The sequence below is a fragment of the Herpailurus yagouaroundi genome, unplaced genomic scaffold (assembly GCF_014898765.1).
Source record: "Herpailurus yagouaroundi ecotype Mexico unplaced genomic scaffold, PumYag 196, whole genome shotgun sequence".
In the NCBI taxonomy this organism is placed as follows: domain Eukaryota; kingdom Metazoa; phylum Chordata; class Mammalia; order Carnivora; family Felidae; genus Herpailurus; species Herpailurus yagouaroundi.
The window spans coordinates 4,084,379-4,109,916 of NW_024412427.1; the positions used below are offsets into that span (position 1 = coordinate 4,084,379).

The 25,538-nt window shown below is 46.2% G+C and overlaps 1 protein-coding gene and 1 long non-coding RNA gene across 11 annotated transcripts in view; one reads left to right on the plus strand and one right to left on the minus strand.

Moving 5' to 3' along the window:
* PTPRT (protein tyrosine phosphatase receptor type T) overlaps window positions 1–25,538 on the plus strand; it is a 793,719-nt gene that overhangs the window by 99,595 nt on the left and 668,586 nt on the right. For all 9 annotated transcript variants that reach the window (XM_040447029.1, XM_040447037.1, XM_040447031.1 and 6 more), the window contains exon 5: window positions 15,182–15,356. In XM_040447029.1, the coding sequence (XP_040302963.1) occupies window positions 15,182–15,356 (175 nt within the window). The remainder of the gene's footprint in view (window positions 1–15,181; window positions 15,357–25,538) is intronic.
* LOC121012181 (uncharacterized) lies at window positions 6,330–11,460 on the minus strand. 2 transcript variants are annotated; one of them, XR_005781992.1, is made up of 2 exons: window positions 11,282–11,460; window positions 6,330–7,279 (listed from the first exon to the last, which is right to left on the minus strand). It is a non-coding gene; the product is annotated as an uncharacterized LOC121012181 (long non-coding RNA). The 2 variants fall into 2 exon arrangements; XR_005781991.1 differs by lacking the exon at window positions 11,282–11,460 and adding an exon at window positions 10,460–10,604.

Below are 25,538 nucleotides of genomic sequence, written 5' to 3' on the forward strand. Positions count from 1 at the left end.
ATTAATCAAAATAAATAAAATTCAGAACTTAGAAGTCCAGTCAAACTAGTCACATTTCAAGTGCACAGTAGCCACATGCATCTGGTGGCCACCATGTTGGACGAGCAGAGACAGAACATTTGCAACATTGCAGAAAGTGTTACTGGAGAGCACAGCTCAAGCTCCAAGGAAACAGGAATGTTGTTTAGAAGAAACTAACTCCAGTTACCTCCACCTTCATTTATTGAAAGATCTCCATCATGTCTTCAGGTTGACTTAGCGTGAATGTTGGTCCCTAGCCCATTCGAAATCATCTCTGCACACTTGGGATTTGATAGCATTGCTTCTCTTCTTGGATTTGAACCTATCTCCCACAGTTTGGAAAATCCCTGTGTGAAATTGCACCTCTAGGAGCTAACAGTTCTTTCTTGTTCCTTAGTGCAGTAGAATGAAAATAACAGTGGTGCCTGAACCTCCTGTTTCCTTGGGCTGCCTGCAGACCCCAAGAATCCTTATAAACTTCCATGTGTCACTTAAGTACTTAGTGCTATTTACTCTTTCAATTGTAATTTGTGTTAACGTGCATCAGGCTCTCAAGAAGCTTTGTCATTTCAATGGTATTGTCCCAGTTGGGTCAGGAGACTGAAAAGGAACAATCACAGTATTCTCAGCACCTTTATTTAGCTTTTCCAATTATTTTATGATCATAATTGCTACATTTCTGAGTTGCACGTCCTAAATCTTGGGTTTGTCAGTGGAAGGGTGTTAGAATGTAATAGAAGTTTTGAAGAAAATAGAAACATATGGTGCGGAGCTCTTCCACACCTCATATACCTGCTTTTCAATGTAAACCAAATCTTAAGTCACAGAATGTTTTTCAGGTGGCTTACAGTGGGACATAAAGCATGACAAGATAGCATAAATTAAAAGTGAGGTGACACAAGATAGGAAAAGAAGACCTTGGAGCTGGTCATAATGTTAAAACTGCGTTTCTCCACATCTGTGGCTTACCGGTGGGTCACAATTGGAGGCCCCAGTACCACAGCCACCAACGGAATAACTTGTCAGACATACAGTTCATGGTGTCCACAAGATAAACACAAACCAATTTCTCGGGAAAATTCTAACTCGTTCACACAGAAGCCAGATAGGAATTGTTCCCAGGAGTCCTCATAAAGAAAACAATGTGTGATATAAGGAACACCGTTCTCCACCACAGCCTTATTGAGGGCACACAAGTGACTTTCTCAGGCTTGTTTCCTATAATGGTGCTCTGTGCAAGAGTAGTTTGGGGAGGTGGTCGAAGAGGGAGGGGTGGGCGTGGGCAATGCAATATGACAAAGGTCCCCAATTCTCTGCTAAATCCATCTCCGTCCTGGGATACTTTAAATATAGGTGGTGAGTGAAAAGATTCAGTAGCTATTCCTTTAAGGAAACCACTAGAAATACTGTCTCCCTCATCTATATTTCAGGAAATATTGGGAGGTAGATGGTTTATCCTCTGCTCGCCGGCAAATGCCTACTTGGCTGGTTAAGTCCAGGCTTGTATTCAGCAGTGTAGCTGGAAGTAAGTTAATGTCTTTGTACAAAATATGAGGCCCCTGTCATAACACCTGTCACTCAGGATGCCACTGTGCCCTGATCTAAGACAGGCTAAGGCAGTAGTGAATTTCTCATGATTTGGCTGCTTTGGATCTGTTCCAGCGCCTAGAGGAGTAGCAGCCTGCAGACTGGCCAGAGTTCTGTTCCACATATCAAGGCTGTTGTGACTCAGCCTGAGAATCTCCGAAGCAAGTGAAACAGGCATGTTGTGGCCAACAGTCTGCCTTTCAACAATGCTGTTTCCTTCTGTAGCTTCCAAGATATGCTGAGGAATCACTAAGCCACCAAAGATGGAAACATTTTTATCCACCAGTTTTCAGTCTGGGAAATAAAGCCAGTGACTTTGTTTCTGGAATAGTATGTCGGTGCCCCCTCTCTCTGGCAATGTTTGGGGAGTGGTCAGTGGACTCCTAGTGTGAGATAAATCCCTATCATCTGTGTAGGAGAGAATGCTTGCCTTCCTTTCTGTCCAGTGGGGCTCTCTAGCTTGCTTATCCTTAAGTGCTTTCTGATCATAAATTAATAAGTTAAAAAGGAAGACCAACCCATACCCCTGTTTTACTCTCCCCTAGAAACTTTATATGCTCTTTGGAAGCATATAAAGCTTTTGGTGCGGGCTTCATGGAATTACATTGCAAGCTCTACCTAAGAATCAATGGACAGGACCTATGCGAAATGTGTATCCCCCAGCCTAGAACAATGAGTCCCTCAGGGAAAAGGCTGATAAAGGCCGATCAAAGTTACAAACAAACTCATCTTGTTTGGGACAGATTTCTCCTTGAGGAGAAGAATATAATGGCATGGCCTCTGGTGGAAGGGGCCTCGTTTATAACTTGTTAATTTCTTAGGTGATACATTGGCCTGAGGAATCCAAACTTAGAATTTTTAAGCATTTTTTAAGCAAGTAGATGGTTTGCATTCTGCATGGAATGTCGAGTAACCAAAGCAGCCTACAGTTCGGGAGCCCTTTAAAAAAACAGAACAATTGGGATGCCTGGGTGGCTCCGTCCGTTAAGCATCCAAGTCTTGATTTTTGTTCAGATCATGATCTCATGGTTTGTGGGATAGAGCTCCATGTCAGGCTCTGTGCTGACAGTGCGGAACTTGCTTGGGATTCTGTCTCTCCCTCTCTCTGCTCCTCCCGTTTGCACATGTGCTCGCTACCTCTCAAAATAAACGTTAAAGAAATAAAGAACAGTGTTCAGGGTACAGCTGGGTGGAAGTGTGCTGACAGAATATCAGTGCATTGAAAATGTGCCTGGGTACATCTTTTCTGGAAACTAATTGGGCAATAGATAGCTAAAATCTTAAATGAACATACTCGTCCAAGAAGTAATTTTACTTTTGGGAATTTACCTAAGAAAATAACCAGAGACAGAAAAAAATTGATGTATTCGCGAGTATGTTCAAAAGGATGAAACCTGAGAATAACCTGAATGTCCAGCAAAAGGGACTGATTAGGTAAATGCTGGAATGTGGTCATTAAGTAACAGATTATAGAAGTATATTTAATGCCATTTCCACTGTATGTATTTAAGTGAAAGGAGCAAGTTATAAAACAATATGCTTGTATATTTTTATCAAAAAGTAAACATGTATGAATGCATATTTATGCACACATCTACATACCTATGTAAATATGCACATATTAACACTATAAGGCATGTTATCAGGACATTCAGTAATTGATTGTGATGGTAGATTATGTATGCTTTGTATTTCCATCTTTTCTGTTTCCTCCAAATACTTTGAAATGAATATAGGTAGCTAATATAAACAGAAAAAAGGGTAGGCATAGCAGAGTTTAGAAGCAGTAGTGCATCTTCCCCCAAGGGTAAACTTAGCCTCAGCTTTCCCCCACACGCTCATCACCACTAGATACCCTTTATCCAAGAGAAGGTTGGAAATACCCCGTGTGTGTCAGCTGGTCTTTATGGAATGCTGTGCTCCACAGGACTCCGTGTGTGAACTTCTCGGGGCTCCACAGCAGGCCCTGTCAGCCCCACCACAGGGCTTGTTTCCAGGCCTCTCCACAAAGGATTTGCTTCCCCATGGGTTTGTACAACAAATAACATTTGACAAGTCCCAGAAATGAGGCCGTGAGTCCAAACGTTTGGCAGAGATCTCCGTAGGGGCAGCATGTGTATTTAGGCACATCACAGGCACTGGACCGGGAGCAGACCCTAATCTGGCAGGAAAAGGCTCTTGCCCTGTGAGCTCATCAGCTCGACAGCAGGCACGCCAGGGCTGACGAGATAAACAGACATGTCAGTCCTTTCTGCAGCTGATTTTTCCAGTAAACTTGTTCCCCTGCTCCCTGAAGGGCTGCTGCTGGCCCAGGGCTGTGAGTGTGCTGGACCCAGCTCCTCCACGTCCTGCCCACACCTGCATCAGGTGTCCGTTCCATGTGGAACTGCTGTTGAAGACCTAGTGGCCACACAACTAGACAATGATGGAAAGTGAATGATAACACAACAGCTGACATGTGTAGCACAGTTGGTTACACGTATGATGGACTTAATTCTCATAGCCACGCTTTCAGGGAGTTGCTTCTTTTAGCCCCATTTTGTAGATGAGGAGGCTGTCTTTGAAGGGGGTCAGTGAAGTCCCGTAGGTCATGAGCCGTGGAGGCAGGATGGGATTGTCAGTCTGTGTCACAGTCTTTGGTCTTGAGCATCTTTTCCTGGTCACCTTGTAGACCCGACACTTATGTCACCATACCAGCCTTTCTTTCCATACAGGTAGCTTCCTATTAAAAAAAGATTCATTTATGTAGCACGTATTTACACACCTCTAATTGGTACTGTACTAGATACTTAAATAGGTCTGTGCTTCTCAAAATTACAAAAAAAAAATCAAAATATAAGTCAAACCCTTAAGTCATACCCTTGGTTTTTTTGTTTTTTGTTTTTCAAATTGTTCCTGTTCATTCTTCTCCCCTTCACTCCGTTTCCTCAGTGTGATGTCTACACTTGTAGTGTGGCTTTCTTCAACTCCCACCTCTTCCCGGAAGTGGCCCTTGTGAAAGTCACCAGTGCTTTTCTTGTTGATGAAGCCAGTCGTGATGATGATGATGGTGATGATGCCTTCAACTTTTCTTTCAGTGTTTGATGATGCTGACTGCCCCTCCTTCAAGTTCCCTCTTGGTTCCATGAAATCATTTGCTGACAACCACGAAGGGTCTGAGAGTTTACCTTACTTGCAGGCTAACGAGTTAGCCTACACAGCTTCATAGATGCTGGCAGAAGATGTGAGACTCATGGGTCAGAGATCAAGGACTTTATTAGTCACCGCACCACATCACACAGCATGACCTTCATGTTTGCCACAGTCTCCCCCAACCCCTGCCAAGTCCAGTGAGAATGACATGGGGGTGGGTCCGGGTCAGGTTTGCATACAGTGGGTCTGTGCCACTTTTTATTGTTAGCTTTATTAAGATTTAATTTATAAACCATAAAGAATACTAGCAAGTCTAGAATTCAGTGTTTTTTAGTGTATTCGCAGTCATGGCATGGTCATCCCATGCTTTTCTTTTCACCCGCAGGTGCCCTAGATCAAAAAATAGCTCCTTTAGGGCAACTCAGGATGAAATTCTAGCTGGGCTTTGGATCCACAGAAGGTTGCATGCTCTCAAATTCCTCTGCACCCAGTGCACCGACCCCTCCTCCCTCATCCTGTGCAACACATCTCTGAGGATTATAGCTAACTTGGACCTGGAAATCTCCCTTCATGCACTAACTCTGTCTTGTTCACTTCCTAATACCCTTTCCTCAGTGTCTTCCCTCAGCCTGTCCTCAGTTTATGCACTTGAGAATTTGGTCTCCGCTCATCCCGGCCTTAGCACGTGGGAGCTGAAGGAGCCGGGAGCGAGCAGGACCTGCTTCGTGGAACTTACCATCTGACAGCAGACACAGACATGAAGCAACTGACACAGAGTTAAATATTTCGGTGTAAATGTGGCCAGGCTGTTGGGGAAGAGTGGGTCTGCTGGGTAGGGAGTTGGGGGGATCATGCGTATCTAAGAAGTGGCCTTTGATCAGAGTTCTGAGAGGGGAACTCGAAATAGTCAAAGGGAGATAGAGGCACCCAGGGAGGAGGCACGTGGGCTAGCCCTTCACCACCTGCCCATCCTCTTTGCTCAGGGCTGAACACTCCCTATGGGGCTTATGCCAGGATGCTCCTGACTCTCCAGGAACTCTGGACCCAGAGATCCACCCCAAATGAGCAGTCAGCCATGCCTGCATCGGGCCCATGGGAGGGCTTCAGCATAGCTAATCACAAATGATTTATGTCCACTTCTATTTCTTCTAACTTTTAATAAAAAAGAATCAAAAGCTATTGTTTAGAGACTGCCAGAGAGGTACAAGTATGTTCTTAAGAGAATCAATGAGTCAGATTTTAGTGAGTTTCCAAATGTCATGCCATTGAAGCAGTATGACTAGAAGTGAAAAGAATATTCATTACAAGTGAATTGTGAGAATTTCACTTAAATATTCCCTAGCCAGGAGATTTCTGGAACAATTAGAATAATTTTCAGCTGGAAATACTGGGCCTCATTTTCCGTGTGTGTGTGTGTGTGTGTGTGTGTGTGTGTGTGTGTGTGAGAGAGAGAGAGAGAGAGAGAGAGAGAGAGAGAGAGAGAGAGGGAGAGGGAGGGAGGGAGGGAGGGAGGGAGAAGCACAAAGCAGCTCAGAGAAGTCTTTCTGGACCCTGTATTAGAGTATCTCCTATAAAACAGCCATCATGTCTGTTGCACACAGCTCCCTTTTATTAAAGACCATACTGTGCCCACTTCCACCAATCACAAATCAATTACAAGCCTGCATGCTCTCTCTGAAATAATGACAGCCATTTTTGCAGGCTATGTCTTATCTCTCTGTGAAGGGAATAATGCCATGACATAGGAGCAGAGGGGAGGGGGAATTGCAAAATGATGAGGCCATTAGAGATGCCTCAGTAGCTCATAGAGTAGTGTGAAAACAGCAGATCGTCCGTGGCATCCGGTGTTTCTGTGATTTCCTCTCTAGGTAGTTCCTGAGGATAGGTCTTGCCTGAGGGTGGAAGGATGCGTGCATGCTAGGGTCAGAAATACTAACCTGTGGGTATTTGCAACACCTGTTCTTACAGAGAGTGTGACTCTCAAACAATGTAAACAAACAAAAAGCTAAGGAAAGGTGGAATTTGAGTTGTTGTAAAAGAGAGAGAGATCAGCAGATGAAAGTGAAAAAAGAAAAACGAGAGATTTCAAAGGAAGCTGTCGCCATGATGAGGGAGGCATGAGTGTAAAATGGGATTAAGCAGGACGACAGCTTAGTTTAAACTATGCCTTTGTTCAATTAAGAAGATATGTACCCCTTGGATGGATGAATTGGGACTAAGGTTCACCTTCTGGAAAGCAGCATCTTTGTGGGCTTAGAGCTTGGCAAGCAGACAAAGCCTTGGGCAAAGAAAACAGATAACCTTCCTCCAAGTGGACTCAGTGAGCTGGTGGTCTGGACTGGTCTGAGCAGTAAAGCATGAGCTGGATTTGAATGTCACACCAGTGGCTGGGCATCTTTGGTGCAGTGACCACTTGCTCAACCACAGGAAGTGGCCTGGATTTAAGGGATGTTTCCATTCCTATATTATGAGGTATGGTTTGGCTTCTTCCTTTGCATTCAGGGACTTAAGAGGACCATAATCTTCAAGTCTTGGAGACCTAGGACAAAGTGAGCAGCATCAGCCTCACTAGGGAACTTGTTAGAGATGCAGATTATCTAGCCTCACCCTGACCTACTGATTCACCCTGGAGGTAATTGCAATGCCTGCTAACTTTTGAGAACCACTGCTTTAGACTGATGAAGTTGGGTTAAGAAAACCTTACCTGAACCTAATAACATATCAGGTACGCCATTGCTTAATAATGTATTCAGAGAGTCTGTTAGCCAAGAATGTGGGACAATGCTTGGGCAAAGCATCTTCACATAGATATTTCTGGATTAGAGACCGCTGAGGTTTCCAGAAAGCTAGGCATCTGGGCTTCTGTCACAGCATTTCCCAAACTGTTTTCTCTGGAGCAATCGTTTCCTGCAAGATGGTCGTTGATGTTCTTTGAATAATCTGTGTACTCTACCCTCTTTTCTCAGAGTCATTGTGAACCATGTGTTGTCATATATGGATGGTGTTTTGGCAATGTGATTTTAAAGTCTCATTCTCTGGAATCAGATCACCTGGGTCCACTCTGTAACTTAGTCACTCAGCAAAGTCATATAAGGACATGCTAGTACTCGTGTGGTTGGTTCATGGACTCTTCCCCAACAGACTCACTGAATTGGAATCTGCCTTTTTTTTTTTTTTAATTTTTTTTTTCAATGTTTATTCATTTTTGGGACAGAGAGAGACAGAGCATGAACGGGGGAGGGACAGAGAGAGAGGGAGACACAGAATCGGAAACAGGCTCCAGGCTCCGAGCCATCAGCCCAGAGCCCGACGCGGGGCTTGAACTCACGGACCGCGAGATCGTGACCTGGCCGAAGTCGGACGCTTAACCGACTGCGCCACCCAGGCGCCCCTGGAATCTGCCTTTTTAATGAGATCCCCAGGGGATTTGTATGTACAGTAGTTTAAGAAGTACTATTCATAAAGCATGTTGCTTGACCTCTCTCTGCCTCGGTTTTCTCACTTGTAGCATTTTTTTAATGTTTATTTTTGAGGGGCGGGGGAGCCAGAACCTGAAGCAGGCTCTAGGCTCTGAGCTGTCAGTGCAGAGCCCAATGCAAGGCTTGACTTGCAAACCATGAGATCATGACCTAAGCCTCAGTAGGATGCTTAACTGACTGAGCCACCCAGGTGCCCTGTAAAATAGCATTAATAGGGCTTATCTCATGCTTTGTCATGCATGAGAAGCACCTGGAGGGTTTGTTAAAACTGAACTGGGCACCTGGGTGGTTCACCTGGTTAAATGTCTGACTCTTGATTTCGGCTCCGGTCATGATCTCTGCTCTGGTCATGATCTCGAGGTCATGGGATTGAGCCCTACAATGGGCTCCGTGTTGAGCCTGGAGCCTGCTTGGGATTCTCTGTCCCTCTCTACCCCTCTCCTGCTCACACTCACTCTCTCTCTATTAAATAAATATACTTAAAAAAAAAAAAAAAAAACCCAAAACCAAACTAGAATGGCTCCACCCCTAGAATTCCTGACTTAATGTCTAGGGTGGGGCCAGAGAATTTGCATTTCTAACAACTTTGCAGGGGATGCTCATATAGTGGATGTGTAGACCACATTTTGAGAGCCAGTGTTCTGGATCATTCTAAGAACATAGCTTTTTCCATGCTGACCCTGTTGTCCTTCACGAAGCATGGTGTTTCAATACTCAACTTTATGTGTATAGTTTACCCTTTTTGCTGTTTTGTTGGAATTAATAACAGAGTATGTAAGGAGGAAAAAACTCAGATTGCCAACCCCAATAAACAATATCTAGAAATGGATATCAGCCCTGGGATTCTCTTTAAAATGTGCTTTTCCAACAACTATTCAGATGATGGTGATGGCCCAGGAACTTCACCCTTGGAGAAGTACTTTCACAGAGATTTTTAAAGGATTAAGTGAATTCTGTCATGTAAGCCAGTTAACACAGTGCCTAGCACAGATTGTACTTAGAAAACGTTAATGTGACTTTTACTTAATATATGCTCAGACAAATCCTGTTAGGTTAAACAAAATATTGATCAAACTCAGTCATGGAGCTCTTGATTCCTGGGAGATGTGTTGACTTTTGGGGGAAGTAGGGTGTGATTTGCAGGGGTGCTCCAACTTTCCCACATAGGGAGTGTTCTCTGAAGTCAGTTCTCAGCCTGGTCCCCCCCACCCCACCCATTCTGGCTTTTTAAACATTGATTCTGGGGTAGACTGCCAGCAAATCTCAAGGCAGTGGCTTTTGGGACTTCAGGAGACCCCGTGTTTGAGGTACCATAGGAGGAGACAGAGATGGGAAAGTGCTGGGTTAGAATGGATGCTATTGGTGTTTTTGATGGTGTCCTTTAAGAGCCAGCGCCCCCCAGTCCTAAGGCACCGGGCAGTTGGCTGCTATAGGCTCACAGCTGCCCCTTCCCCAAAGAACTGCCCTGGGGCTAATGGGAACAATTTTCTCCTTTTCCCACCTGGCAGGTCCTGACCAGTGACTGACTGACATGGGCTACCAGTCCTGGCTCCTTGCCTCAAGCTAGGATCAACTCTGGTACATTTAAAGGCTCCCGAGGTCCCATGGAGTCAGGCTGAAGCTGGACTAAATTTTGATAACATTCTTGCTAGGCTCCTTTTCTCACTGTGTCCTTTACCCGCTTTGTCCTCAGGGCACTCGGTAGGTCACCACGTCTCAGACTCTGCTTCTGGGAAGCCCAGCCCTGTCAGTGCTCACTGGGAAATTTATCCAATTTGCCACGGACACAGAGGGGCTGGAAATGACTCCATGTTAGAATAACGGACATAGGTCTGAAAGAAGAAAGGAAGTGTGCCTGAAATTTCAGAGGAAGGATATACTTACGTGTGCAAAATACCATAGGAGTTGAAAGAAAGTTTCCAGCGTGCGGGAGTGGTGACCTGGGGGTCTGACAGATTCTTCCCCAGGCTTCCACCGGCATCATCCATGCCTTGCTTCCGTCTGGCTTTTCCCAGGACTTTGGCTTCTCTTCTCTGTCATCCTCTTTCCTAGTGACCGACTTTGGCTTCTCTTCTCTGTCATCCTCTTTCCTAGCACCCTAGCATCTGTGTCCCTGTGCGTTTACATGGCACCCGGCATCTTGGTTGGGAGGATGTACTCTCCCACCTTGTCCCTGGGCTGAGGTCCATTTCAGGTTCTTGGCATCGTGCCGCTCCATCCCTCCCTGTGCCTACTCAAACCTGCTCATTTGCTTGTGGGTCTGTTCCTGGTTTGATGAAACCTCCTCTTGTTTTCTCCCCTTGTGTTTTCTTTTCTGCCTGTGTCTGGGGCTGAGACAGTGACTGCAACCTGTGCTGCTTACGTATGCCCTCTGTGTCAGTCCCTTCTCCAGAATCTAGAAGATTCTGGTCTTCTAGAATCTCTCCTGATCTCAGCTCCTGGGTTGCTGCTCATGTCTTGACGTCCAGCACCTCCTTGCCCTTCCATCTGGGCTCATCTCTCTGAACTTAACCTTCATTTCTCCTTGCCTGGGGTCCATCACCATGCCATTTCCCATCATGGCTCTGGGCCCTCGTGCCCATTCCTGTCCTGCCATTGTCTGCTCCCAATATGACAAGTGTGATTATCAAAAGGCCTATTTTCCAGAGATTTTATAAGACAACCTGCAATTTCCTATCCTTCGATGGGAGAAAGCCTGGTAGTTCGGGAACTAAAGAGAAAAATGTGAATTATTCAGGGGATGCACTTCTTCTTCTCTGGTTCTGCTGGAAGCTGACATCATTAATAAGAAAAGTAAATAATCCTGGAGGTTACAGCAAAATAAAATTTGAACTAAATATGAAAAAGGAACGTTTTGCACTCAATCAGCCCTTTGCTGTTTGTGTTAGTTTCTTACTGCTGTTGTCACAAATTAGGCGGACTTAGTGGCTAAAAACAACACAGGTTTATAACCTTGCAGTGGTGGAGATGAGAAGTCGGAAATGGCTCTTCCAGGGCTACAGGGAGGTATTGGTTGGGCTGCATTCAGTCTGGAGGTTCTAGAGGAAAATTCACTCCCTTACCTTCTGGAAGCTGCCTGCATTCTTTGGCTCAGGGCTCCTTCCTCCATATTAAGCCGTCAGTTAATGTCACTCTGTCAATCAATTTAATCAAAGTTCATTTCGTCAGGATATGGACATTTTAGGGAGCCATTATCCTGTGTAACCCACTTTTCATGGTAAATTTGGAGAGCTCTGCTCCCGCCAGAATACTCCTTTATGTGCTGTTTTGTACCCCTTCTCATTTATCCATCATGATAATGTCATAAAGGGGGCACCAATATCAAATCCATCGTAGGTATGAAGAAATCAAAGCTAAGAGAAATGAAATCACAACCCAAGGCTGCACATATTGGACATTTGCTTGCATTTGTCTTATCATTTCCTATCCTGTCTTTCCCTACCTCTAGCCCTGCCCTCTCTCTGAAGTACCTAGCCTCCTGGGAGCTCACCTGTGACCCCTGAGGGACCAGCCACATCCAGGAGAGAGTCTGCCTGGGCTTAGAGAACAATGGTGGCCCAGGAGTTTTATATCAGATTGGTTTGTTTGTTTATTTATCAGCACATTTTTTCCCTGGATTTTAAAAAAAAATTTTTTTAATGTTTATTTTTGAGACAGAGAGAGACAGAGCATGAATGGGGGGAGGGTCCGAGAGAGAGGGAGACACGGAATCTGAAACAGGCTCCAGGCTCTGAGCTGTCAGCACAGAGCCTGATGCAGGTCTCGAACTCACAGACTGTGAGATCATGACCTGAGCCGAAGTTGGACACTTAACCGACTGAGCCACCCAGGGGCCCCTCCCTGGATGTTTATATACTTCTTTATCCTTAGCATCCAATATTTTTATGAAGTAAAATGTGTACCTGAATTGTTGTGGTCTTCATAAATTCTATCAAGTAGATAATAGGCCATTTCAGTCTGAAGATTTAGGTCTTATTTTCACCGAGGAAAGTGAGCTGATAGATGTTGGGGTATGATTTGATTTCCGTTCCCTCAGCTTCTGTCTTCAGGAGTACCAGTTATTCACCTGGTGCTTCCTGGTCTGGTGTCTGTTTTCTTTGTCAGTTTGCCTTCCTCCTGTCCTTTTATCTGTGCCTTTTTTTGTGATCCGCCTGCCCAACACCCCCCCCCCCCATCGCTGTTTTTATACACTGTTGATTCTGCTGTTCACTTCTTGTGCCCTTGTGAATCCTGCAAATGGCATCGTTTGTTTCCCATAATTCTTTTGAGGTTGATTTTCTTTCTTCGTACTTTTCCTTCTCCACTCACCTCTTGAGTCATGGTCTGTAGAGTTCGTGTGCCGGCCTTGCTCTCGGTGTCTCCCTTCTTATCCCCCCACATTTCTTCACTGTTCAAAGCATTGGGGGTCGGAGGAAAAGCTCTGTGTCTGATGAGCTGTCTTGTCAGGACCTGTGCATTTTTGCTTGTTCCCCCCTCACACAACATCCCTTTGTTTACCCTGTCTGTGCCTTTTTTTTTTTTTTTTTTGTCCTCAGCTAAGAAATTGGTGGCAAATAGGTGGATCTTGGCTATGCCTGTTACCCACCCTCTTCCACATTTGGAAATGAGGGGGTGAAGGGTGGGGAGTAGTCACCCCTCATCTGAACAACACATGGTATCTGTAGGCCATGCTCTGCCGCCAGGTGGCCTGCTTTCAGATCCCAGCTCTGCCACTTGCAAGCTGTGCCAGCCCAGGCAGGTAGGTGCTTCTCTGAGCCTCAGTTTCCTCCCATAAACAGTGGAGGTAATAGGTCATGATCTCACGAGCCCTGTGTCCAGCTCTGTGCTGACAGCTCAGAGCCTGGAGCCTGCCTCAGATTCTCCGTCTCCCTCTGCCCCTTCCCTGCTTGTGCATTGTCCCTCTCAAATATAAACGTTAAAAATTTTTTTTTAAAAAGAAAAGAAGAGATCAAAGTGTTAATGATGATAGAAGTCAGTTAGATTAGAAAATACCCAGAGCCTTGTCACTCCCTTTCCAGGTCTGAAGGGCCTGCTCAGTAGTGAGGAAAATGGGCTAAATTTTTTGGCGACTCATCTCTTCTGAGGCCTTTCCCTGGGTTCAGCCAACGTTTCCTCAAATGAGGACACATTCCTGGCATTTGCCAGAATGCCCTCTACTTCCTCCCTGCACTGTTTTGGGAGAGGGAATTGTGTCTGGTGTCTGGTCAGTTCTCATGGTGTGAGCAGGTTGTTCCAACTCTTGCAAAAGCGTGTCAGAGCATGCGGCAGGAGGTGGGCATACTCAGCCCTGATGAGTGCTCCCTTCGGCGGATGCCTTGTATCGTTCTTGTTCGGCCGTCTTGCTTACTTTCTGGAATGGGAGGGGGTTATGGCTGCCCCTCACACTGCCATGCTTTTACAAAAACCCACTTATTTTATTACTTTCAAGTATAAAAGCCATATTTGAGGCAGAAAGTCCAGAGAATGCCAAAAGGTAAAAAAGAAGAAAACCATCACCTGCAGTCTCCCTGTCCAGCCTGGAGCCAGTCAGATCGAGGCCTTGGTTTCTCTGTGTTTCTTGGCTTTTTGCTCACTGCCCTCCCCTGCCATCTCATTCCCTTGGGACAGCTGAGCACAGTAGCTCTACCCTCTCTCATATCCCAGTCCTGACATCACTGATGGGGCCGTGGATGGATGGAAGCAGGTCACAAGTATGCTGGAAGCATCTACTTTGGACAGGAAGTAAAGATCGCTTCATGGAAGTTTCCGGGCATGGAGGATGCCATAAGTCCTAAGGTTTTCTGAAATCCAACTAGACAATTAAAGCACTCAATTTTACTTTGGGAAAAGAAAATTAAATAAAGGCAGGGAGGATGGGGTCTTGGTGAAAAGACGCTTGACCTGAAGTTGGAAAAGCTGGCTAAGGGACTTCCTGGCTCTGCCTGTTTACTCAGCCACACAGACATTTGGATTCTGCTAAGAAGAGCAGCAATAATACACATGTCACACAAGGTTGGGAGGATTAAGAAGGAGGTTCAGGGTCTGGCTCATAGTAGATGCTTAATAAATATTCACACAAGCTGCCTCCTCACACACGAGCCTTACCAGTTATCTTAACTTGCTGCTGTTGAAGGGTCTCATTCAAACTCAGAATATCACACCTGAGATGTAGCATGGTGCAGACAGAAATGCTTGTGCATCCATCTTGATTCTAGAAACGTTTACCAAGTCTGTAGGTTGGGCACGGTGCTGTAGATGCAAGGGGCAAAGTCATGCCCTTGGGGAGCTCATAGTCTAGTCTCCAGTGGGAAACGTGTGTAAGCAAAAATGCATGGAAGGTTTGCACCATACAAAAGAGAGTGACTAGCTTCCAGAAGGTGGTATGACAGGGGAACTTGCTAGAGATGGCGATGGGCTGAGCATAGGTTTTTCAGGGTGAGGGAGTGTCCCCAGGCAGGCAGAAGGTTCCAGGCAGGGGAAACAGCAAATGCCAAGGAGGAGACATGCCAGGAAGCCCCTGTCCACACCATGCCTGGGGACACAGATAGCCTGTGTGTGGTTATCAGGGCACCAGCCATGGAGCTGGGGGCCAGGCTATTTGTCACTTGAGGGCCTATATTTTCAGGAACCTACCTGAATCTGTCTTTGGGGGAACCCTGTGGGCTCTGCTTAAGAGATGAAGGAAAATGGGAGGAAGGCGGGCAAGTGCCAACCTTAGACGCAGGCCAAGCAAGGAACCAAAGTGTTGAGAGAAGGCCTGTGCCCTGTATTGCCATTAGGCACCTGCATTCTTGAATCGGCTCCCTAACGAAGTTTATACCTGCATTAGATCACTTGCAAAAGCCAGCCACGGAGACCCCTCCTTATGGAAAGCCTTGGCCCCAGGGGTGTGGGGACAGTTGGGGCTTCCCAGCTGGAGGTCACCTGGTGCCCTGTGATGATATGGTTTCTGCTCTCCCCCCCTCCCTACCTCTGTCCTGCAGCAATGGAATGGCAGGGACACGGCCCTCATGGTCACCCGGGTGGTCAACCACAGACGCTTCTCAGCCACGGTCAGTGTGGCGGACACTGCCCAGCGGAGCGTGAGCAAGTACCGCTGTGTGATCCGTTCTGACGGCGGCTCTGGTGTGTCCAACTACGCTGAGCTGATTGTGAAAGGTGAGTGCCCCCAGCGCGTGCTTCTCCCATAGGCCTGATTTCAGGGGCTGCTATGGCCCCATCCTCAGACGGTGCAAGGAACTGAGGTGCCTGTTCTCATCTCCTGCTGCTCCTTCCTGTTATTTGAAGGACACAAGATTTCCAGTCCCCCATTCCCACACTCTGCAAAGAAAGAAGTGAAGTTACTGTAAAATCATGGAATTTTGCATTATTCTTCCAAGTTGAGTCTTACTCATAAGGTCCACCTGTGGAAGCCTGTGGGTCTATAACATGGAAGACATCTCCAAATTTGGCTTTATTTTGCATTTAAAGTTAGAATGAGCCAATGTCCTTGTGTTTTGGTTGTGTTCTATTGCCGTGTTCAGAGAATAGAATTATTTCTGAGGGATTGTTTATTGAAAATTCGATGTAATGACAATATTTCAGAAGGAGTTCTGAAATAACCCCCACCCTACTGGCCTTGATTCAATTCTTTTCAATTTTCTTGTTCTTGTTCACCTTGAGGTATTGTTGACATGCTTTACATTAAAATATGCACATTGCTTCCTTTTCTGCTTCCTCCAAGGAGCCGGATATCACATTTATTTTTGAAAGCCTGTATAATCTTTGTTTTAATGCTTAATGGTTGTATACTATTTCATCAAGTGAATCATCCCATTTCTTAAAACCTCCCTATTTGTAGTCATTTAGGTAATTCCAGGTGTTTTCGTTTTTGTTTTATCTTGCCTTTGTGCATCAATTAACACCTCAATGTAGTTCTTCCAAAAGAGAACATTTTTATTCCATTGAACCAGATTATTTCCTTGGATAAATTCCCTAGGGGTAGAGTTGGTGGGGCCAAAGAATATGAGCCTCTTTATGGATTTTTTCTTTGTGTCGTAATACTGCTTTTGCAAAAAGTGGTTTGACAGTTTACCCTGGAAAAAAGTAGTGTATGGATGTACTCATTTTCCAGCATTGTGTTCACAGATTAAAATTTTAATATAGCATAATTTAGTGAATGAAATAATGAACCTATTCATCTTCTGCTAGCTGTAGAATGATACCCAGGGTATATGAAAGTGAAAACCTGGATCGACTCCCTAGAAGTCTCCTGAGTTGGTTTTCTGGGACAAAGTATGGGTTGGGGTGAGGGCCTTGACCTCTATTTGCTGGACCCCATGTAACCGATAGCCTTGCCTGAACCTAGATTGGGGGTTGTAGTCTGAGAGTTTCTCTCCTGGGCTGTCCTGACTCTAGATGGATATTCACACAGCTGACCGGTTGTTATCATTCAGGTCTTAGCTTGAACATCCTCATGCCATCTTCTCTGAGAGAATGTCCCCAGCCCTTGTGCTGCTGGGTGCTCTCTATCACGTCACCTTGTGTACGTGTGATAAAGTACTTATCACACTTTAAAATTTTATTTTTCCTTTATTCGTGTTCTTGGTAGTTCTCCATCTTGCCCTTTAGAAGACGAGCTCTGTGAGAATCGAGGCATTTTTCGTTTTGTTCATGGTTCACGAGGTCCCCAGACTTAGCCACAGGCATGGCAAGTGCCGAGTTTGCCCAAATACAAAACTGCTAGTGTTCAACTGTTTTGACCTGCACGGTTGGTCATTTCGAAAGGCTCAACCTTAAAATACTTATTGAATGATGGATGCGTAAATGAGTTATTGGCCTCAGCAGGGACTCATTTCATCTCCATAATGCAATGTACACTTAAGCTGAAGATCAACAAATTAGGCAGTCATGAACAGAACAATCAACAGAGGGAAAAATCATCTTAAAATCATTGACATTGAGTGCCATTAATACATAAAAGAAAGCACCATTTCAATCACATTAGGCTCATATGTCTGCTGTTTTGGTGCCATAAGATTGATTTTGGTAACACAGTGGCCTCTGCAGGCCTTTCAGGCACTAGGTGAATATGTAATTTCCTGAGCCGTCCCCTGCAGAAGTTCATTATATCCCTCCTGTGGCAGCCTCCTGCTCTGCGGTGGGGACCCACCAGAGAACAGACTGTGTTTGCTCATGCTTTCTCTCCACGGCCTTGCCCACACCTTGCAGGTGCCTGGCACCAGGCCGGTAAGGAGGTAACAGGATGAGTGAGTGGGGCAGCTAGTGTAGCACTCTGATCTTTTTGCACAATTGGAATCAGAAAGTGCTTGGTTTATTCTTCCTTTCCCAGTTGTGGAGGAGGAGATGTGGGTTACCAAAGTCCCAAAGCCTTTGGGACTGAGGATAGCATCTCCATGGGGAAGCATCATTGCCTTGGTTTGAAAGGGTGGTCAGGGTTCATTGGGACAGTGATTGATCCTTTGTGGGCTGTGCATGTGCTGGGGTTCGGGCTTCTGGGGGAACAGTGCACTGGCCGTGTTTCTCACTATGATCCAGGAGCCCTGCTGCCCCCAGTGCCTTCACCTACAGCGCTCGCTGTTCTCTTTTCAGGGACGTGCTGGGTGTCCTCCTTCAGAGGTCTCCTTCACAGTGCGCCTTCTCTACAACCTGCTCCCCTCTTATTACATCTTGAGAAAGGCTTTTATGGCGGGTGCCTGGGTGGCTCAGTCAGTTAAGTGTCTGACTCTTGATCTTGGCTCGAGTCATGATCTCATAGTTCCTGAGTTCGAGCCCCACATCAGGCTCTGAGCTGACAGCACGGAGCCTGCTTGGGATTCTGTCTCTCCTTCTCTCTCCCCTTCCCCCAATAACACAAGTGCTCTCGTGTGCACGTGCTCGCTCTCGCTCTCTCAAACTTTTGAAAAACAAAGAAAACCTTTTGGGATAGCACTTGTTTGTAGCGACCATTATTTTTCCTTTTTTTAGTTGGTGGCAAGCTAGAAGCTGAGCCCCTTGAATGTATAAGTCATTTCACATATGTGATCTCATTTAGTCCTAACTATGGCACTGTACCTTAGTTTTATTTTAATTCATTTTACAGCGGGGAGAACAACCACAGCCAGGTTGAGAGACTGTCCTAAGGGGCAGAGCTGGGGTTCCGCTGGGTGTTGGCTCATGCTATTTCAGCCGTCTTTGGACGGCCTCAGGGTTGTGACCTTGTTGGCACCTGGTGTCATGATGTCAAAAACAGTGTTGAAGGCAACCAGACTGCATGCAAACTCATGACAAGAGTCTCTGGAGCTGCTGTTAACTTGGCCTTTTAACTCCTGCTTTCTCCATCACTGCTCCCCTCCTCTCTGGAGTGGAGTACTTACTACCTTCCAGATTCCAGGGGAAATGGATTTAATTCTTTTTACCCACACACTCCTAAATAGCTAACGGTTGCCAAGCCAAGTAAAATGAAAAGCAGGGGACACCCACAAGCAGCAGTGATGTCTGGCCAGGAACCCATGTGAAGGCAGCATCTGGGGGAAAGTGTCCTGTGACTTACTGGCCTCTTGGAGCCCCTGGCCATGACTGAGCAGGATGGCTAGATACTTTAGTACTGAAATATTTGCACTTAAAAAAAAAAAAAAGTAGGGGCACCTGGGTGGCTCAGTCGGTTAAGTGTTCGACTTCGGCTCCAGTCATGATCTTGCGGTTTGTGGGTTTGAGCCCCGTGTCGGGCTCTGTGCTGACAGCTCAGAGCCTGGAGCCTCCTTCGGATTCTGTGTGTTCCTCTCTCTCTCTGCCCCTCCCCTACTCACACTCTGTGTCTCTCTTCTTCAAAAATAAATAAACGTTAAAAAAAATTAAAAAAAAAGGAATAAACATAAATCTTCCTTCTTTCAGGGAATGGAGAAAATTTGAGAAGACAAAAGTATTTTCAAGGGCTAAATCTTGTCTTAGGGGATGGTGCTCCCCAAATGTAACTTTCTATTCCTGGTTTACACATCACACAGATGGTGTGTGCTGAGGGGGAGGCAGCTGACCCCTGCCATGCCACGTGTCGTAGAAGGAAAACCAGCCCTGGGCACATTTTCCCCCAGGTTTTCTTCATTTTATTCCAGTTCAGACACAGGAAAGTGCCCTGATGCATGGGTTCAAATCCAGGCCTATCTTGTCCCAGCTCTATGACCTTGAACATCAGCCTCTTCCAATAAAGCTGGCTCATCTGGGAATAGAGATGTAGGATTACCTACCTCAGAGTGGTGTGTGTCCAGCCAGAGGATTCAATGAGACAATGGATGTAGAAGTTCTTAGAACAGTGCCTGGCTTGTTGCCCTTAGAAGTGTTTGTTAAATAGTCGTGGTTCATGTGATTTCCCAGGTAAGAGAGTAAGAGATGGTGAAGGACTGGGTGGGTGTGTGGGGATAGGACGCATGACCCAGTGGTGGTTTGATTGCTGTCTCTGTGGCCTTGGAGAAATCATGTAAGGTCTCCTCTGCAAAGGGAGACTGGTGGTCTCTCCCCATAGAGTCATGTGCTGATCATGGGGAAAGGGAGGGAGGAGATATAAAAGTGGGTGCTGACATGTGGGCTTGTTTGGGTTGACAAGTTTGGGTCATGGATCATGGGGTTTGGGTCATGGGGTCCATGCTAGGTCAGATGCCCCAGGTCCCCTCCTGTGTCCACCACTGGTGAGCTAGGAATCTTGGGAGAAAGGAAAAGTAGCTGGTCCTTCTTGCGCTCAACCATCTGACCACATGGCAGCACTCGTTCAGAACTCAGGCCATCCTGCATTTGGGAGGTCACAGGGCCCCTCGGTGCCCAAGGGTGCCCAGAGATGGGTGGAGCGCCCTCTGACAGTGTCCATAGCAGGTGTGTGCACCGTGCCAAGTAATGTCTCTGTCTAAATAGGTGTGTTTATGGCTGGCTGGCTTGTGTTTCATGTGCTATCCCAGGATTGTGAGCATCAGCACTTCAGAAGATACCACCTAATTTGAGTGTAGGTAATATCAAATTCTCAGGGCAACACAGATCAAAATGAAAGCAAATTGGAATTACTTAATTCTGAAGAGCTGTTTATTGAATTGTGATAATGTACCTGGGTATACATTAGATTACTCTATAATTGAGGTTTTGCACAATTGATAGTCCAGTCCCTCAACCTGCCTGTTCCGGACCAGTGCTCACAAATGCACTATTCTCTTCCCATTTCTGGATTTCCTCCTATCTTAGATTTCAAGATGTTTTTGCTTATCCCAAGGACATAGGTGTCTTCAGTCCACATTATGCAGGTATGCGACTGATGAAAATTTGCTAAGATAAAAATTTGTTGCTGGCAGTGATTTTTGAATCTGTTTTCCAACTCCATATACCAGAAGTAGAAGTCTGATACCAGCACTGAGTGCCTGATGTTCTGTTTTAAATACTCATGTGACTTCCTACCAGGGCAGCTTGATGGGATCAAGAGTAGGGAATTTGGATGTGAACACAACCGAGCTTCAATTTCAGTCCTGCCCCCCCCGCCCCGCCCCGTCTGGGTGACTCCGGGCAAATTATGTGTTCCCCCTAGGCCTCAGGTTCCTCATCTGTTCAATGGGATGAATGTATCTAATTGGATCCATTATGAGAGGGAGACAATACATGTATAGATCCTAGTACAAAGTGGATACCCACACAGTTACATCTGTAACCATCAGTAATCATATTTTACTATTATTTAAAAAGTTTTTTACTGCTTATTTTTGAGAGAGAGAGTACACCAGCAGGGGAGGGACAGAGAGCGAGCGAGAGAGACACAGAATCTAAAGTAGGCTCCAGGCTCCGTGCTGTTGACTCAGAGCCCAGCGTGGGGCTCAAACCCATGAACCATGAGATCATAGCCTGAGCCAAAGTTGGACACTTAACTGACTGAGCCATCCAGGCGCTCCTATATTTTACTGTTGTTTTAAGGGATATTACTCGAGTACATTGTCCATTTTTCCTTGTCCTACTTAAAGGAACAATAACCTGTAAGATAGAAGTTTAAGATCTCTCTTGGAAATACGATGGAGATCACCAAAGGCAGCCCATTATTCAAAGTCAGTTGCAGAAATGCTTTATTGGGTTGCACTATCTTTTTTCCTAACATTTTGTTGGAGTATTTAAAGATCTCATGGAGTTGCATCAGGTCGGGCCACACGGAGCCTGCGGTGGCAGCAGTGGTGAGTGTGGCCCCTTGGTTCTGGAGCACATGCTGCATGGTTGGCCACTGCCACTCACGTGGCCCATTTTGCTGACATCACTAGTCTGGTTTCTGTAGGCATTTGAGTTTACAGCCTCTGGTTTAGAGACTGCATGGCTGGAGTGGCAGACTTGGTCCTGCATTCATTTGTTTGAGAGCTGAATGAGCCCCAGCTCTGGGTCAGATGGTGTGGTAGGCCCGTGGTTTATTGGGAAGAATCATGCCAGCCTATAATGCACGGCCATTTAGTTTGTGCTCAGCATCTACTGTCCTGTGTTACTAATCCTACTGATGACCCTATTCTGTAGGTGCTGTTAGCATCTCCCTTTTACAAATGAGGGCACAGAGGCTCAGAGGGGTTCAGTAGCTCTCCCAAGGTCGCACAGCTTGTGCGTGATGGAGCCAGGATTTAAAGCCAGGCCTGCTGGTGCTTCAGACTGAGTTCTTTCTTGTATACATTTCTTACAAAATTCAATATAGTAGCCCTGTAATTGGTGTAAGCTGAGGAAATCGAGGGTGGGACAGTTGATACAGTTTGAAAAAGCCCTAGAAGGTTTCTTCAAGTGCTCCCTTCTGAGCTGGCTCCTTGGCCTGGCAGGCTCTTGAGCAGAGACAGCCTGGGCCACTTTTCAGACATGAGTGGGTGACACGTTTGAGGTTGCAGATATAGGCTGGGGGATATATTCGGAGTCTTTGTGCCAGACAGAATTGGAGCTTTATTCCGTAGGAGTCAGGGGGCTCTGATGGAACCCCTGTCTGTGCTCCGTGGACAGTAGTGTGCACACACTCGTGAAGCTGGGCCTCTGTATCCATCTGTTCTCCTCTTGCCTGGTCCTTTCCCATGGCCCCGTGCAAAGCCCTGGTCAGGCAGGTGGCTTTGGTAAAAGGCACAGCCTATTTGGAGGAGTGAAGATCAGGGGCATTCAGGACTGGGATCCCTGGAAGCAGACTTGGCAGGGATCTAAATGCAAGAGGTTTGTTTGGGATGTCAGGAGGTGAGGTGAAGAGGACGGGCATTTCCAAGCAGGTGACCATGTGGAGCTCATTCCTACTGGGGAAGCCTAGGATTCAGCATAGACTCCTACGATGTGAGAGAGTTGGGATATTTGTACCCTACCTCCCACCAGTCACTGGTCGAGGGCTGTTCCTGGGGTATTCATATCCTGGTACTTCAGACTTGTTGCACAGGACAGGAGGGGCCTCGGGGGCTTTGGAGAAAGCCCACAGCCATTTAGATTCAGATAGGACAGTTGGAAGTTGGCCCCCACTCACTGACAAAGTAAGGCCTGAGAGAGGGAAGCGTGGGATCCAACAGTTTCTGCTACCCAGACCCTGCAGCTTCTGCAGCCTTCCGAAGTGACCGAAGCTGTTGGCCTGTGCCTGGTCAGTGACCGCAGCTGTGAAGGGCCGCTGCATCATGCTAGGAGAAGAGGCAGAGCCAGTAACCTCTCTGAGCATGTAGCTTGGGCAGCCACAGGAGCTCTTCCAAGGCCGATATCAGAACTGGACTTGGGAGCATCCGTTCCTGTTCTCTGCCAGCCCTCAGAGGCCAGGGGGACCTGGGGGTGGGGGTGGGTGCACCGTTTTGCTCAGCAGTCAGAGAGTGGGCTTGAGGTAGAAGATCCTGGGCTGGAATCTGGCTTCTGCCCTGTAAACAACTCCCTAGGTCTGCCTAGAACCCTGCCACACTCTCCTACCTCTGCTGTGGACATCTGAGTTCGGGTTGGTACACCTTTCCTGTACAGAGCAGGATAGTCTATATTTTCAGCTTTGTAGGCCATACAGGCTCTGTTGCAGCCATTAAACTCTGCTGTTGTGGCAAAAGCAGCCATGGGAAATATGTAAATGAGTGAATGTGGCTGTGTGCCAATAAAACTTATGAAAACACGCAGTGGTCTGAATTTGGCTCCCAGGTCAGTTTGCCAGTTGATGCACAGGACCAAGCTCTCCCCCTCTTTCAGTTGCATGACTGTATCTGCTCTTTCCCTGTTCTACCCTTGTGCCACCTGAGGTCTAGTCTCCATGCAGCAGCCTGAGTGATAGTTTGAAAACAAGTTAAATTGTGGCATTTGCTTGCTCAAAACCCTCCAGTAGTTCCTGTCGTACTCAGAATAAAATCTAAGCTTCTTAACATGGCTTCTAGATCTGGCTCCTCTGTCTCTTTGATTCCTGATCCCCCCACCTCCCATATTTGTCCTTTTATTCTCTTCTCCAGCCACACTGGCCCATTTCCTCTTCCTTGAACCATACCGTGATAGTTCTGACCCTAGGACCTTTGTACTTCCTGTTTGTTCTCTCTTGGCTTAAAATGCTTTTCTTCCAAAGAATTATGTGGCTCATTTGTTTAATTCCCTCTGGTCTCTGGTCAGACATCAGTGTCTCAGAGAGCCTCCCTACCCTGAGTACCTTATCTAAAATAGCACCCTTCCCTACCTCCTGTAAAGCTGTATCATTGTTTCAGTCTGGGGTTTTCTTCCTAGCTCGTATCAAGGTTTGCCATTGTCATTTACATCTCCGTATTACATAATCTCCTGAAGGCAGAAGCTCTGTAGGTTTTGCTTCCTGCTGCGTCCAGGATACCTGGCGTGTAGAAGGCGCTCGAACTTGCTATATCCATCATCATCCTCGGTGCTCCCTACACAAGCCTGCAGTAGCATTGCAGGTGACTCCTCACCCCTTCCTGCTCCAAGGTTCTGTTGTTGTTGGAACCATGGGCTTCCCTCCTGTCTCTGGACAGGTTCCGTCCCCTTCACGGGTACCACTTTTTAGCTTTTCCTTTAAGTCTTGTTTTCCTTTCCTTCATGGCTGTGGAAGCTTTAAACTTTACAGTTCCCTGCAGTACTGCTGTGGCCTTTGTCCTGCTCTGTTACAGTCTGGGGTCTCAGTTGACCTGCCATGGCCATGCTACTTATCCAGTCTGCCATGGGGCCATTCTGATGGTCATTTAAAAGAGACCTCTGGGTTGTCTTTTAGTGCCGGTCAAGGGAAGGCTGGTCTCAGGGTGAGCCCTCCCCCTTCCCCGCTGAGTCCTGCCCACTTGAGTGTACCTGCTTCAGCCCGTGTCTCCAAGTTTAACACCTTTTCATGTCAGTCTTGGCCCATCTCCACCCCCCATCCCCTGTCTGACCTTGGCTTTCCAGAAAGATGCTATGCAAAGAAACTTGAGCACCTCCATCTTCTCTGCAGCCGTCATTCTCAGCAGGAAAATATCCTGATGCTCGGGTTCTTAATTTCATCTTTCTTTAGTCATAACTTTTATTACTGGGTTGCTTTGTTTGTTTGTTAGTTTGTTTGCCATGGCTACTCTTGGCAAGAACACCTGGATTGCAAATCAGAGGTCTTGGGTTCAAATCTTGGAGTAACTATGTGAATTAGGAGTGTCACCTCTTGACTCCCTAATTCTAAAATGGAACAATTGTTCCAACCCGCCTAGACTTGAGAAAGGGGTCAAGGGTATGTTCATCTTGTGTCAACAAAGTGCTGCCCGTATGTTCATGCTTGTCTTCATCAATTGCCATCAGCCCCGCATTTGTCAACTGCCCAGCCTTAGCCCCAACTCCCTCCTTCTTGCATAACGTCACTGCTAGCTCTTCATGGGAAGGGAAAAATGACAGATGGGAAGAAAGTGGGAAACTTAACTTGAGCATATGTGTGTAGGGGGGAGGCGAACCGGGAGAAATCTATGTATATTGTATTCTATATGGGCACAAAGACCAGCTTATTTTTAAGAAAGCGTAAATGTGGATAAATAAAACCTGACAAGTATTGGTTTCCTTGAATTATTTTGACTACTTTATCAGCTGCATGCTGATGTGTTGCGTTAACACTTTTAACGCTTTTGGAAATTAAATCAAATGGCAATTGCATTAAATCCTCATTCACTTGGAACATTATCCTCCTGTGTTCAAATGGAAGAATTATCTGGGGTGTGGAACGAGCTGTAAGGTCTGTCATTAGCTAACATTTGTGGACCATTTATTGCCTGCCCTGGATCTTCCACGTGAGGTTCTGTTGAGTCCTCACCTGCTCCCATGTTTCAGGTGGGAACGCTGAAGCCTGATTCCCCAGCCTACTTAGAGTCTCACTGCCTAAAATCTGTCCTCTTCCTACTGTAATTGAGACTTTTTTTCTGGCTCTTCTAATGCTAATTT